Raw genomic sequence first — 15,258 nt, forward strand, 5'->3', positions numbered from 1 at the left:
TGGAGATGAGGATGGATTCCATTGCTCAGAGCAGGAGATGCTCTAGTTGGTATTCCATGATGATTTATGCTCTTCCCTTTACTCAGTCTCAAAGAGCATTTTTTTCCTACCAAACATGTTAGAGTGGACAAAAATGATTAAAAGAGTGCCCACTGTTGAAATGAACCCTCTCCAATACCACTTCTCTATATGGCCCTCACTTTGGGCTGTGAGAAGGGAGAGAGAAGAGAAGGAGAGGGGGCTGGAGAGGAGAAACACCCAAACCTCACCAACTATATTTAGAAAAAAAAAGGAGAACTTAAGAGAAAAACAGTACTAATTTTTTTAATCCCCTTTCTCTCACAATCAGTTCCCAATTTTATCACAAATACATCAAAGCAAAACAATAAGAGGAAAATAAAAATCCTTCCCCCTGCTAATAAAGAAAGAGATATGAATAATTTCAGGTATTAAAAGGTTGATTTGACCTACTTATAGTTAGGTGATCATCTCTTTATATAGCAAATGAATTCCTGAGAAGTTACCAATAACTGATTAGCAAATAGAACAAAACCTAACTCATTAATTCATTAAATAATAGAATGACAAATTTGGGTGTGACATTTTTGTGTATATTTATGTTTTAAAATGCAATGATATCATACCTAATTGGAGTTAACTTATTTAATATGACCTTTAATTTTTTAAAAAACAAAAATTAAACAAGAAAACAAACATGAAGGAAATCTGAAAAGATGCAATACAGGTTTCAGGCTCCATGAACAAAAACCCTTACATTTATTCAAAGAAAACCCCCTAAATTCTCACACATTAATTGTTTGCATTTTACATACCTTTTTATCTAGCTTAGTTATTATTTTCTAGAAGGGGCAAATTAAAAAATAAACTACAGTGAGCTATAACCTCGTACCAGTCAGAATGGCCATCATCAAAAAGTCTACAAGCAATAAATTCTGGGGAGGGTGTGGAGAAAAGGGAACCTTCTTACACTGTTGGTGGGAATGTAAATTGATACAGCCACTATGGAAGATGGTCTGGAGATTCTTTAAAAAGCTAGGAATAAAATCATCATATGACCCAGAAATCCCATTCCTAGGCATATACCCTGAGGAAACCAAAATTGAAAAAGACACAGGTATTCCACTGTTCATAGAAGCACTATTTACAATAGTTAGAACATGGAAGCAACCTAGACGTCCATCAGTGGATGGATAAAGAAGCTGTGGTATATATATACAAAGGAATATTACTCAGCCATGCAAAGGAACACATCTGAGTCAGTTCTAATGAGTTGGATGAACCTAGAGCCTATTATAGAGAGTGAAGTAAGAAAGATAAATATCATATACTAATGCATACAATTGAGCAACTGAACTGAACTGAATGCATGTATATGGAATCTAGAAAAATGTCACTGATGAATTTATTTGCAGAGTAGCAATGGAGTTGGTGATGGACAGGGAGGCCTGGCGTGCTGTGATTCATGGGGTCGCAAAGAGTCGGACACAACTGAGAAACTGGACTGAACTGAACTGAACTGAATGGAGAAACAGATATAGAGAATAGACTTATGGAGGGAGAGGGTGAGATGTGTGGAGTGAGTAACATGGAAACATTCAGTTCAGTTCAGTCCAGTTGCTCAGTCATGTCCGACTCTTTGCGACCCCATGAATCACAGCACGCCAGGCCTCCCTGTCCATCACCAACTCCCAGAGTTCACACAAACTCATGCCCACAGAGTCAGTGATGCCATCCAGCCATCTCATTCTCTGTCGTCCCCGTCTCCTCCCACCCCCAATCCCTCCCAGCATCAGAGTCTTTTCCAGTGAGTCAACTCGTCGCATGAGGTGGCCAAAGTACTGGAGTTTCAGCTTTAGCATCAGTCCTTCCAATGAACACCCAGGATCGATCTCCTTTAGAATGGACTGGTTGGATCTCCTTGCAGTCCAAGGGACTCTCAAGAGTCTTCTCCAGCACCACAGTTCAAAAGCATCAATTCTTCGGCAATCAGCTTTCTTCACAGTCCAACTCTCACATCCATACATGACCACGGGAAAAACCATAGCCTTGACTAGACAGACCTTTGTTGGCAAAGCCATGTGTAAAATAGATAGCCAATGGGAATTTGCTATATGACTCAGGAAACTCAAACAGGGGCTCTGTAACAGTCTAGAGGGGTGGGATGGAGAGGGAGATGGGAGGGAGGTTCAGGAGGGAGGGGACATATGTATACCTATGGCTGGTTCATATTGATATTTGACAGAAAAAATTTACACAACAAAATTGTGTAAAGCAATTATCCATCAATTAAAAAAATTTGTTTTAAATGAATAGGGAAGATATTACTTCTCATCAGTTAGAATAAAACAGCTGAATGATGTGACACACACAAAACTATATTTAAGAAAAAGAAAAGGAAAGACCTAAGAACTCAAAGACTGTGGACATTTATCAGGGGTGTGTAGCCCTGAAGGGCAACACTGTACAACAGTATAGAAGGGTGCTCAATGTTCCTAATGTTTCCAAGTCAATGAGAAAATTAGTTCGGCATTTTCTGTTTAAGGAGACAGGAAGGAATACAGTAAAGAAAGTATACCATCCAAAATTTCCTCAAAATAAATATATTTTCATAGTTAAAATGTCCAGTGGCTATTGACTTGGACATTTTCAGTTACGTAGTTTAACCTAAAATTTTGGAAAACTGGGCTATTACACCATGCATTTGTTTACAATTAACATACCCATGCAGTTTTGCCATGGTCACTAACAATCAGTGATGTGAAGATCCACAACTTGGATTTCTCCCACTCTGCTGAAAGATGCTGAGGTCATCACCTTCAAGAAATATTTTCAGTGTAGGACTCATTGGGCAGGAGATTTTCCTCCACAGGCAGATCATAGTGGTTTTCTCCTGGAATGGAGTTGCCCAGCTGGCTCACAGATGACCTCTGGGGCCAGATAGATCTTTGTTGCGGGAGCCTTTCCCATGCATTCCAGATGTTCAGCAGCATCCGGACCCCTACACACTAGATGACAATAGCAACCTCCCCTCCCCCAGAGTTGTGACAACAACAATAAAAAACCCTGAGGAGCAAAATTGCCCCTTCTTGAAAACCACCATCCAGGAGGGAAATCAGAGACTAAACCTGATTCGAGTAACTTGGTTCTTTTACAACCAAGTCTAAATTTTGCTTAGCATCAATTAAAGCCTTTTGAAAGAGCAGTGTGAATGCCTGGCTCAAGATCTTATTTAGCTATGTCTGTTGGCATAGAGATAAATCAGACTTGTCTACAGTAATGAAATTTATTTCATAAACTCGCATGCCACCGATTTCCTAACCTCCATCTAAAACAAGCCGTGTTCTCTGTTAACTAGAGATCTTATCAGTGTTGATGTCTGGGAAGAAGCCTTTCAAACTGAAGAAGAAGAAGAATATTCTAAGGTTAAATGACCCCACTGTGCTTGGGAAGCATTTGCGTGGCTATATATGGAATGAATTTTTGCCCTTCATCAAGACTTTGCAAAAGATGTGACAGCCGTGTTCTCAGTGGGGTTATGGGTGTCAAGTTACAGAGTCATTGTGGTATCAGATAAAGAGCAAGATTTGAGTTCAACAAACTTGGAACTTGAAATTGTCACCTAATGATGTTAATAAAGTTCATGTTTCTCTGAGTCCACTTCTCCACCTAAACAATGACATATTGTGAGGATTAAATGAGAAAATATATAAAGCATCTAGTGCAATGCTGGACATATCAGAGGAGTCAGCAAATAGTAGTTACAGTTGTCATTACCATCGCTGCTATCATTGTTAAATAATATCAGACCAGCAGAGTGCTATGCAGAGTAGGCTTTCAATATATTTTTGTTAAATAGGTGAACAAAGAACTTGGGCTAGTCCTTAGCAAAGAATGTTCCTTGAAATGCATCCATACTATATTTTTCAAAACTAAACAATTCTGTTTTCTCATACCTATGCCTGACCATCTAAACAATTCAATTTCTGTTATGCAAAAATAACAGGCACTTTCCTTTTCATATTAAGGCTTTTAGAATTGTTTTCTCTCTGTCCATTTCCCTGTAATAGTGTTTTCTGAAGAGGGTACAGCACAGAGCCCAGCACATTGTATGTTTTCAGAAAAAGAAAGAATGAGTAGATGGATAGCCTATGTAAGAGATGATTATTTACAATGAAATGAAGAAAATGTTAAATAAATGCTTTTATCCCAAGCTGTTAACCTATATGTCCGAGAAGGTGCTTTTGAGACTGAGCAGTGATGAGCTGATCACTGGTGATAAACAGGACCTAAACGCACTGGCAACCTAGTTAGTCCCCTCCAAGATGCACCTTGAACTGGGTGAGGAGGTGTCCAGGAGTCCTGACCTCATAGACAATTACCAATAGGTTTTTCTAGAGACTTCATAGAGATGGTTCCTGAGAGGAAAGTGAGATTAGGTGTCCCTTAAGTTCCTAAATTCTCCAAAGATTGCTCATTGCTTTATTCTTCCTAAGGTGTCTTTTCTCACTGACATCAGCTCTCTGATTCTCTCCCTACAGGGATCGCCAGTGGAAATTCATAATGTGCCGGATGACTGACTATGACTGTGAATTTGCAAATGTTTAGATCTGCAACCTACCAATCTGGGTGAAGGGAAGAGGTCCGGGAGGCCTGAGGACTCCACAGATGTTAACATCAACAGGGACTCCTAAGTGGTCCCGGTTGCTCTCTTTTCTTCTGCTCAAGCTGGTTGGTAGCTGTAACGCCAGTTTTCTGGGCCTTCTGACTAGTATCACGCTTATAATAAAATCCGTAATTTCTTTTAACATGTTCCATAGAAACCCTTTTGTATGAGTGACAATGGCTCTGTTGCACACCATGTATGCCGTGTGCGCATGCACAGCCTGAAAACAAGCCTAGTTGCTTGAGCACCTGTCTCAGCCTTGCTTTTACTACCCATTGAGCTGCCTGGTGCTGAGCAGTACCTGTGAGGAGGTTCAGTAGTGGAATGAAGGGGCTGAAATTGAAGAAGGGAACCAGGAATGCTCTCTGGAGCTCTGTCTGTTTGAAGGAAGCCTAGGATCTTCACAGAGAACAGACCTTCTGCCTTAGGGAGACCTGCTTCCACTCTCCCGCTCCACGTAAGCCATGCTTGCCTAGAAGTTCAAGTACAGAAGCTCTGTGCTCCAGGAGGGAGGAGACTGGGAGGTGAAATGGGGAGGTGAAATTGTTTGGGCCTGAAAGACTGAGGATTGGAAGAATTTCCTAAACTGGAAGAAGATTGTTAGCATGGCTAGTAATGAAAATGAGGACAGGAGCCAGAGAAAGCTGTGAGAATCAGTCTCAAGTAAGACAAAAACAAGGAGGATGCAAGAGGTCAGAGAGTGGGACTCAAGTTAGGAACCTGGAGAAAAAATGAAAAGGAGTTTGACACGCCAGCACCTGCAAAAACTGGCATATGCCCTGTAGTTGTGCGAGCTCCTGGCAAACTCGTGCTGACTGGTTTCCGTTTTCTGGATGGGAAAGGCTGCCCTGGTGGATCTACTTCTCTTCTACGTGTAGTTTAGGGGTGTCTTTTGCAGAGGTGGCACTATCTTTCCTCCTCCTGTGATGTCCCCTTCCCCAGCCCTTTGTACTCTCTTCATCATAAAAAGAATAAAAATATTAATGTTCACTATGTTGCATATGTTAAGGGTCATTTTTCGCTCTCTGTGCTAAGCCACTTCAATCATGTCCGACTTGTTGCAGTCCTATGGATTGTAGCCCTCCAGGCTCCTCTGTCCATGGGATTCTCCAGGCAAAAATACTGGAGTGGGTTGCCATTTCCTTCTCCATTTTGCTTTCTACTCCTCCCCATTCTGATTATTCAGAAAATATAGCTTCTCATTATGATTTGTGCCAAGCACCATGCAGGGCACCAGGAATCCAATAATGATAATGACAGAGTATTGAGAAATTCAATAAATAAAACATAAAGTGCTAAGTGCTTTCATTAAGGATTGGATAAAGGGTGGAATCCCATTTCTTTGCCTTTGAATCTAGCCTGATTTGTCCTCAGCACCCTACGGACCTCCTCATGCCCATATGTCACATGATTTTTGACCACAGGGAGCCTCTACTTTCTTTATCCACACAGTTTGCCTTTTCTTTTCAGATCTGGGCTGTGCTTCCCTTCTCTTCTCTCTCAAGAGACCCAGGCAGGCAGGCAAATCCATGGGGATCATCTGCCTTGTTAAGCAACCCATCCAAGTGGCCAAACAGTGAATCTCAGCCAGTGAAGCTGGCTTTTCCCAGTGAGACCTCGGTATTAGGAAGAGAAAGGCAGAGCTAAGGATGTCCCCCTTTGACTTAACGCTGAGGCCCTTTTTCACATTATGTTTCTGCTTTATTTCTTCCATTTCACTGTTTCCACGTCTCTGGCAATTTTCATTTACACCAAGCTTCCCTGTGTTTTGTCTCACAAAGGGCACCATTAATATTTTAGCAATTGCAGCTTTGGGTCAGGATGGCAGCCAGGAAATGGACTTAGCCGGGTGTGTGGAGCACAGCTGGAAGAGAGACAAGCAGCGCAGACTGGCTGACTTAGCAGCCATGATGGAAACCAAAGGCTGGGGAGGAGGAGGGGGAGTAGGGCACCAGGAAGCTGGAGGCTTGGGTTGGAGAGGCACAACTGGGAGGTGCAGTCCAGGAGACTGCCAGACAGCACGAGTCAAGGAAAAAATAATAATACAGCAATCCAACGATTGTCTGCGCCAAGTAGAATAAATGGAGAGAAGAACTAAGAGAAAAGCTGTTTTTGCATATAGGCCAAGGACAATAACAGGCAAGTCATCACCAACTTGGTTCAAATCTGAATTTATACTTTTTTTTTTTTTTTTTTGGTCAACCTCAGTCAGAAGGAACTAAGTGCCAGACTGAGGCTCCATCCCAGATCTTCTGACTGTGAGTTCTCTCTCTGTGCTCTCATTACTCCAATCTTTCTAGTAACCTGCGCACAACCTTGGACAAACTACCTCCCCACTCTATGAGGAATTTATCTAGGTGATATTATGGTTTCTTGCAACGCCAGAAATTCTGTGAATGCTGAGCAATCTGTCCCAGATTGTTTACAAATTCTTAAGGCATTTTCTTCCAGAGAAGAAGCCTGGGATGGGATTTGAAAACCTAGGTCCTGCCCCTGGCTCTGACAACAAGTGGCTGTGTAATATTAGACAGATCCTCCAGTCCACTCTTTCCTCATCTGCTTGGTATGAGCAGGAGTCCCTTTTCCAGTAACTTCATGAGAGAGTGGTCACAAAAAAATGGGAAGAAAAGATATTTGATTCCTGCCTCACAGGGCCTACACTCTGACAGGGAGAGATGAGAAAACAGACAATAAAGACACCAGTGCAGGAAAGTTTCCTGAGGAAGCCAAGCCCATGGTTGGCCCTGAAGGACCTGTAGAACTTGTGAAGTGAGTGCAGGAGGGCTCTGGATTCCAACAGTCAGGGCACAAATCCTTGTTCCATCACTTATCAGTTGCATGACCAAGGCTCAGTCACCTACTTTCCCTAACACTCTATTTCCTTACCAGGCAAGACAATAATTTGCGATGGAAATGGCAACCCACTCCAGTGTCCTGGGAAATCCCATGGATAGAGAAGCCTAGTAGGGTACAGCCCATGGGGTCATGAAAGAGTTGGACACTACTTAGCAACTAAACAACACAAGAAAACCTTTTTTTCTTTGGAATCCTAACTCTATAATTCCGTTCTGTTCCGTCGCTCAGTCGTGTCCAACTCTTTGTGACCCCGTGGACTGTAGCCTACCAGGCTTCTCCGTCCATGGGGTTCTCCGTCCATGGGGTTCTCCAGGCAAGAATACTGGAGTGGGTTGCCATTTCCTTCTCCAGGGGATCTTCCCGACCCAGGGATCGAACCCAGGTCTCCCGCATTGGAGGCAGATGCTTTAACCTCTGAGCCACCAGGGAAGCCCAAGTCACTAAAATCCACCTGCAAAGCAGAAGATGTGAGTTCAGTCATGGACCAAGAAGATCCCCTGGAAAATGAAATGGCAACTCACTCCAGTATTTTTGGCTAGAAAATCCCATGGGCAGAGGAGCCTGGTGGGGTACAGTCCATAAGGTCACAAGGAGTTGGACATGGCTTAGTGACTAACACCAAAGACAACAGTAGTACCCACATTGTGGGGTTCTTGTAAGGATTAAGTAAGATCTTATAGTGTCTTGCACTAATAAGGACCCAATAAATGTAGTGAGAGACATAGAATATTATTAGCATAGTTTAGAAATAATGTTCCTTGTGTAAACTGGATATTGGTATAGATGAAGAATAGGAAAATTCATGAAAGAGGTGAGATCAGTTTTGCTATCATTCACTTATATATTCATTTATTCACATTCGGTCACTCAACCAATAAATTATTAAAGGCTTATTATATATCAGCCACTTCACTAGGCAGAGTTCCTGCATTCCAGAGGATTATAAACTAAGGGAGTCAAACAAGCAAGCAAATCATTACAGTCCAGGTTGGTGAGTCAAGAATAGGTAGCATTGCAACAGAGAATGGTGAGAGGTTAGGGTGGGAAAAGGGAAAGTGGCGCTTCAGGCAGTGGGAACAACATCGTGGAAGGCATTAAAGGATGTAAAGGCTTCGGGAAGTTTCCCCAGAAAACACTGATGCCACCAAAGTGTCTGGGAGGCACAGTACACAGTCACAAATACCCTAAGGATGTACAGGTAGCTCACATCAGCACCATAGGCATTCCACTATGTGTGCATATTAATAATTGCAATTATGGTGTCTATCTGGAACTCAGATCGCAGCTGAGGCCTCCTAGAAACCTAGGGAGAGGGAGTTTATCAAAGCCTTTCTCTGCTCCATGCACCCAGATACACAATGCCATGGCCTGGGAGTTTTCTCTCTATCCTGGGTGTTCATCCATATGTATTATCTTTATGGGTCAACTGCTTCGATCCAGACTAGAAACTCAGCATTTTTTTAGTTCCTACAGAGGAATGTATTCTCATAAAAGCGTTAATGAATGTACAAACTCAAACTAAAAAAGCAAAAAAGAAAAATTTAGACGTTTTGGTTGAGGCAGTCTGAATGCAGGCTGGAAAAGGATTTCCATACACAGGGCATTTCAGAAGGAAATAAGTTTATTAAGAACAAAGAGCAGAAACAATGTGGACACTGTGAATGCAGTAGACTGACCTCCTGACAGACCAGGGAAAGCCAACAGTTTTTGTGGAGTAGTGGCCAATTTTTATAGCCTCAAGACAAAGAAAATTACTGCTGGAAAGTTGGCATTAGGTGATTGGTGGGAGCACTATAGGGAATTAACTGGAGTGGACATCTTTGCCTAATTTGGAGTCAGGAGGCTTCTTAGTGATGATCAGGGGTCTTTTGATGATGGTTGTAAAGGGGTTCAGTTAGCTTCAGAGATGTCCTTGGTCCTAGGCTCCGCTTCGGTGGCCTTGTGGCAGGACTCAATAATTTCCTTCTTCCGTGTTCATTTATTGTTCCTAATGTAGTCAGGGGTTTTCCCTCTTTCTAGCAAGTCCCTTGTCTAGCTTCCAGCCTACTTGGTTCTCTCCTTACACTTCCAGGTTCTTCTCCCCCATTAGTGAAGGAAATTGTCAGTACAGCCTGCATCCAAACAGGTATGCACATCAGGTGGCAAACACAAGCAAAGGCCACAGAGTCAACAGCATGTACTCTTACAAAGAATATCAAAGAAAAGAAAAAAAAATCTTACAAAGATCTAGTCCATTTTAATTAAATCTTCTGTTTAGTTTTTTGAAATTAAACCACTGTGTTAAGAAGTACTACCAGAGCCTGGTTACCATTCTGGGAGCCAGAGTCATGAAAGTAAGTGAAACCTTTTGCAAAATGGGGTCTGGATCTAACTGGGGTGTTTATTCATTACCAATGCACTCGGGCTTAGCTGTCCTGCGGCCTGTGAGATATTAGCTCTCAAACCAGGAATCAAACCTGTGTTCCCTGTATTGTGCGATAGATTCTTAACCACTGGACCCTAGGGAGGTCCCTATCTGTATTTTAAAACCTATTTATTAGGTTCCTCTGTGCCTTCTTAAGCACTGGAAATGTATCATTTGTAACCTTCGCCTCTTCCCAATGCCCCCTGAAGGAGCCCAGTTATCCATGTGAATGAATATCCGTATCAGTGAAAACTGCTAAATAGAAACATCTTTTAAAAAATACAAATTACTATATCCTCTGAATTCTCTGAATGGTAGCATTATTGTTTATTTCTTTATTTTTTAAATACTTCTCTGCCTTTCCTGACTTTAAAAAACAATTACCATTGATTGTGTTTATAATTTTTAAAAAACTAATTTTAATCTTATGGGACAAGAACAGTCTCCAGCTGCTAAACAGTTCAGCCCTAGGACTCTGCTCCAGCTGAAAGGTGAGCATATGGTGACTTCATGGAAAGAGAGAGATTATAAAACCAGACTCTTTCATCTAACAGGCCGCCTAGTGAGTTATAATTTAATAGGCAGAATTACCTGCTCTTTCCAACGTCTCTCACCATCCCCAGAGACAATGGAACAGATGTTCATTCTGTCATATGGCCAATGAGAAACGAATATTTAAAACTCCTCCACTCATTGAAGTGCCCTTGCTCTTGCTTGCCCTTCAGGACCAAGCACGGGACTCAGCTTCCCCAGAAAATTTGCAGTGTTTGCTAAGACTGGTTCAGGGTCCCTTCCTGGCTCCTCAGTAATCCAGTCTTTGTTTGCATTCCCCTAAGGGAAGAGGTCCTGTCTTATGTTTGTAGGTTTCTAGTGCCTGACAGAATGTTTTTACATGCAGTGGGCATCCAAGACTTATGCTTCAAAATTAATCTGATTTTCCAGCTGGTTTTCAGTTTTTATTGGGAAAACCTATCACAGCTCTGGGGCTTCCCTGGTGGCTCAGTGGTAAAGAAACTGTCTGATAATACAGGAGACATGGATTTCATCCCTGAGTCAGGAAGATCCCCTGGAGAAAGGAATAGCAACCCACTCCAGTATTCTTGCTGGGAAATCCCACGGACAGAGGTGCCTGGAGGGCTACAGTCTTTGGGGTCGCAAAAGAGTCAGACGCCACTTAGCGACTAAAACAACAACAAAATCAAAGCTTTAAGAAATCAATAATTGGAAACATGTGTCAAAGCACTTTGAAAATTGCATAGTTGTATTAAGAAGCATAGCATTATGATAATGTGTGGTTTAGAAGGGAATTAATGCCCTCTCCCCCTTGAAGAGGGCATGGCAATGCATTCCAGTATTCTTGCCTGGGAGAGCCCATGGACAGAGGAGCCTGGCAGGTTACAGTCCATGGGGTCGCAAAGAGTCAGACATGGCTGAATCAACTCAGCATTCACACACGCAATGCCATTTCCCCCTTTCTCCTCAACGTCATTAGGTAATCATTAATTTCATCCTTCTAAGAGCTACTCACAATGATGAATGAGTTGGAAAACATACCAGTCAGTCACAATTGTTATTTACATATTCAGAAAGTGTGTCATCATACTAAAAACCAGAATGTGAATTTTAGTGTTTTTATGACCTTTTCAACTATATTGAAATCAACGTCTGAGCAACAAGTACAGGGCTTGTTGCTGTTGTTCGGTTGCTAAGTCACGTCCAACTCTATGTGACGCCAAGAGCTATAGCCCACCAGGCTCCTCTGTCCATGGGATTCTCCAGGCAAGAATAAGGGAGTTGGCTGCCGTTTCCTTCTCTAGGGGACCTGCCCAACCCAGAGGTAGAACCCAAGTCTCCTGCACTGGCAAGTGGGTTCTTTATCACTGACCCACCGGGGAAATACAAGACTAGGCATTTGTTAAACATGAGGCAGAGCCCCTTGAAGAGACTGAGGGGCTGAGGGCAAAGGGGCACAGGTTGGTAAATTGGTGTAGCTCTGTATGAATTTGGATGCATTGTGAGTCTTATAATAACATACAAGTTCCAGGGGATAGGAGGGCAGTGATATTTGTTTGATGTATCCCCTATACAATAAACATTTGATAAGTAAATACAAGTAGAGCCCTAAGACAAACAATAACACAGAATAAAATTTCATGAATATAGACTTTATGACCCTTGTTTTTCCTTGTTATTCCCACAAAGAGTTGACTTGTGAGACTAGCTGGTGATTAGCTGGGCTGAAGCAGCAAAGCCAGTTTCTGAGAGTCAGGGTTTCCTGTTCATGAGATTGCCTGGCAGGTATCCACAGACCATGCCTGTGTGCCACATCTTCTCTCTCTGGGACTGGTGGATTTCAGCTGACCTGAGTGTCTCCCAGGTCTCTTTTGTTGGCAGACTCAAAGATGAGCTCATTAGCCATTACTCCCTTGGAAAGATGTCTTTGGAAATCAAACATGCTCTGAGTCATACCTGCCTGTCCCCTACCGAGAAAGTATAATGTCACTGACAGTACAATGTCATGCAAATTAGTTCTGCCCATGACTTCCAGGAGAAAGGCGCCAAAAACCTCTCACAGTGTAAAACAGCACAGCTCAAGTGGAGAAGGATTTCACAGAAATTCAGAGCCAAGGCAAGCTTCATAAAAACCTTTGCAGAGGGATAGAAAAAAATGGAAAGATGTGGATGAGTGAATTATTGGTGGTGGGAGCAGCAGACTCAGCCCTTCCCAGAATGGCACCATTGCTTGTTAAAAATCCATAATCCCACACATCTGTGGTTTTGTACATTTAATGTTGACTGTTACTTCAACAAGGTATCATTAATCACTTACTTTGTTCCTGGAACACACTGAAGGAAGTCACAAAGCCTAAAACATACTTCTTTCCTCAAGAAGAATTTTGTTCTAGTTGGGGAGCCAAGGCCTAAAATCCATAAAGGTTAGAAATCAAAAGAAAGCTGTTTACAATCGAGGGCCCAGTGAGTGACAATCACAGGCGCAGTGAGTGACACACTGTGAAGGAGGATCACTATGTGCCTGATAGGAATAGAATAGGATAGCTATACATGTAGTTAGAGAAGTCCCAGTAGGGGACTACAGATAGAGAGGTAAACCCAGGAAACTTTGAGAGACTACTGTGAGTTCATGAGCACTCAAGAAAGCTTTTGGAATGTCACGGAAGGAAGCAGTCTTACTTAACTATAAAGCCATAAATAAAAGCATGTGATATGTCCCAGGCCATTGCTGCTAAATCGCTTCAGTCGTGTCCGACTCTGTGCGACCCCATAGACAGCAGCCCACCAGGCTCCCTTGTCCCTGGGCTTCTCCAGGCAAGAACACTAGAGTGGGTTGCCATTTCCTTCTCCAATGCATGAAAGTGAAAAGTGAAAGTGAAGGCACTCAGTCATGTGTGACTCTAGCGACCCCATGGACTGCAACCTACCAGGCTCCTCCACCCATGGGATTTTCCAGGCAAGAGTACTGGAGTGGGTTGCCATTGTCTTCTCCGGTCCCAGGCCATTAGGGGCTAGAAAAATGTCACAACCCTTCTATTGATTTGAATAAGCACTATGATAATCATAGTTGACTTCATAGGGTCAGACGCTCTCCTGCCTAATATAAAGGAGGAGCTAGTGATGTAAGCCTAACATTTCTTGAATAAGGTGGTCTTTCCCCCTCCCCTACTTTCCTTTGATTATAAAATCATAGCCCACTTAATCCTTGGGGCAGAGCTCTGTCATCTGCCCACTTGCATCTCTTACAAGCATCCTATATTAAAAAATCTACTTCTCGACTATCACTTTGCCTCTGACTGAACTCCTTCTGTGCTGAGACACAAAAAACCTGAGCCTTAGTAAATCTACATGCCAGATGAGCCATTCTAACTAAAAGATGTGGGTTTAAGTCCCAGTTCAAGTTTTGGCCAAGTTTGAGTCCCGGTACATGGGTTCAAGTCCCTATCAGGCTGAGGAAACAGAAGACATCAGAACAAGTGAGAGACAAGTAAGAGCCATGCCAGTAGTGGAGACTGCCTGGGCAAACCTATGGAACTGAGGTGCTTCTCAAGGAGGTGAGGGAAACCATGCGTCCAATTCTTACATCTTACTAACCGAAGACTGGAGCCCACTGAAGTCAATGACTTGCTCAAGGACACGCCATGAGTAAGCGGCAAAATCAGATCTAGAATTCAAGGCTCTGGGCTATTAGCTTGGTTATGTACACTCCCAGGTCCCTGCACAGTGGTTTAGTGAGGTTACATGAAAGGGAGATTCAGGCCCTTGAACTCTGTGCTCTAACAGGCTTTCCCATTTAACACTTGCAGCTACTCTACATAGGCTTTCTTATTGCCATTTTATACCTCAGTTCAAAAGTTTAAGGTCACACAGCTAGTGAGAATGGACTTGGGATCCAAGTCTGGCTGTTTGTGAAGACCAGCTTCTCTCTGCTATGTCAACCTGGAGCCAAGGGTTTCCACTGACAGTGAGAAGAGAGAAAGTTTTTAAATTGCTTCTTATTGTTCTATAGCTAAATGTTGTACAACAGAAAAGACTTACAGCTTTATTCCAATATTTTACATACTACCTTTAGAGAGAGAGGTACATTGTAAGGTAAGTGAGAGCATTGTTGGAAGTCTAAAAAGTCAGATGGGTGGCCTGAAAATCATAACCTTACTACTCAACTTTTTCATATTACTTTAGACCTTACCCATCCCAATAAAATCAGGAACAGATTCAACATCTCCTGTAGTTACAATGCCTCTTTGTTGTCTGCCTTCTATAATGACTCCTACATCACAAACCCTCTATTCCATAAATTCAATCTAACCCAGCTAAGCAGAATTACTCTGACAACTGAGACATACTCATCTTTTCTTTGTTCCCAGCCTCCACAATTGTTTCAGTTCCATACAGAGTCTCAGAATAATTTCTCTTTGCTGCACGTGCCCCGGGAAGATTTCTGCCTAGAGAATCATCATCATGCTTAATAAGCACTACTGTTCTCTTCAGTTGATTAAACCCCAGGATACCCAGTCTGTTAGCAGAAATGTGTTGGGCTGATATCAAAGCTCTAGTTCACTTCATCTCCTGAGGCTCTTCTCCAACATTGTCTTGAAGGATGAAGGTTACCTGCATCATAAATCAAATTTATCACTGGTATTTGGTAGTCACAACCAATTCAATAGACATACAAATTATTTTTTATTATCTTTAATTACCAATGCAGGAATTTGGACACCTAATCTAAGGAAGTAAAATAGTGTGTCCCAGTTTCATCAGACATAAAGATCTCATTTCTAAAAGAAAAGTAAAAAATAAG

General features: G+C 42.3%; 1 protein-coding gene across 1 annotated transcript in view; it reads left to right on the forward strand.

The window, feature by feature from the left end:
* The window catches only part of DPT (dermatopontin), a 35,172-nt gene extending 29,495 nt beyond the window's left edge, over window positions 1-5,677 (forward strand). The window contains exon 4 of the mRNA XM_055419698.2: window positions 4,560-5,677. Within this exon, the coding sequence (XP_055275673.2) occupies window positions 4,560-4,626 (67 nt within the window). The 3' untranslated portion in view covers window positions 4,627-5,677. The remainder of the gene's footprint in view (window positions 1-4,559) is intronic.
* Window positions 5,678-15,258: the final 9,581 nt, after the last annotated feature.

The sequence above is a fragment of the Moschus berezovskii genome, chromosome 17 (assembly GCF_049115385.1).
Source record: "Moschus berezovskii isolate FMDL1 chromosome 17, NW_MosBer_1.0, whole genome shotgun sequence".
Taxonomy (NCBI): Eukaryota; Metazoa; Chordata; class Mammalia; order Artiodactyla; family Moschidae; genus Moschus; species Moschus berezovskii.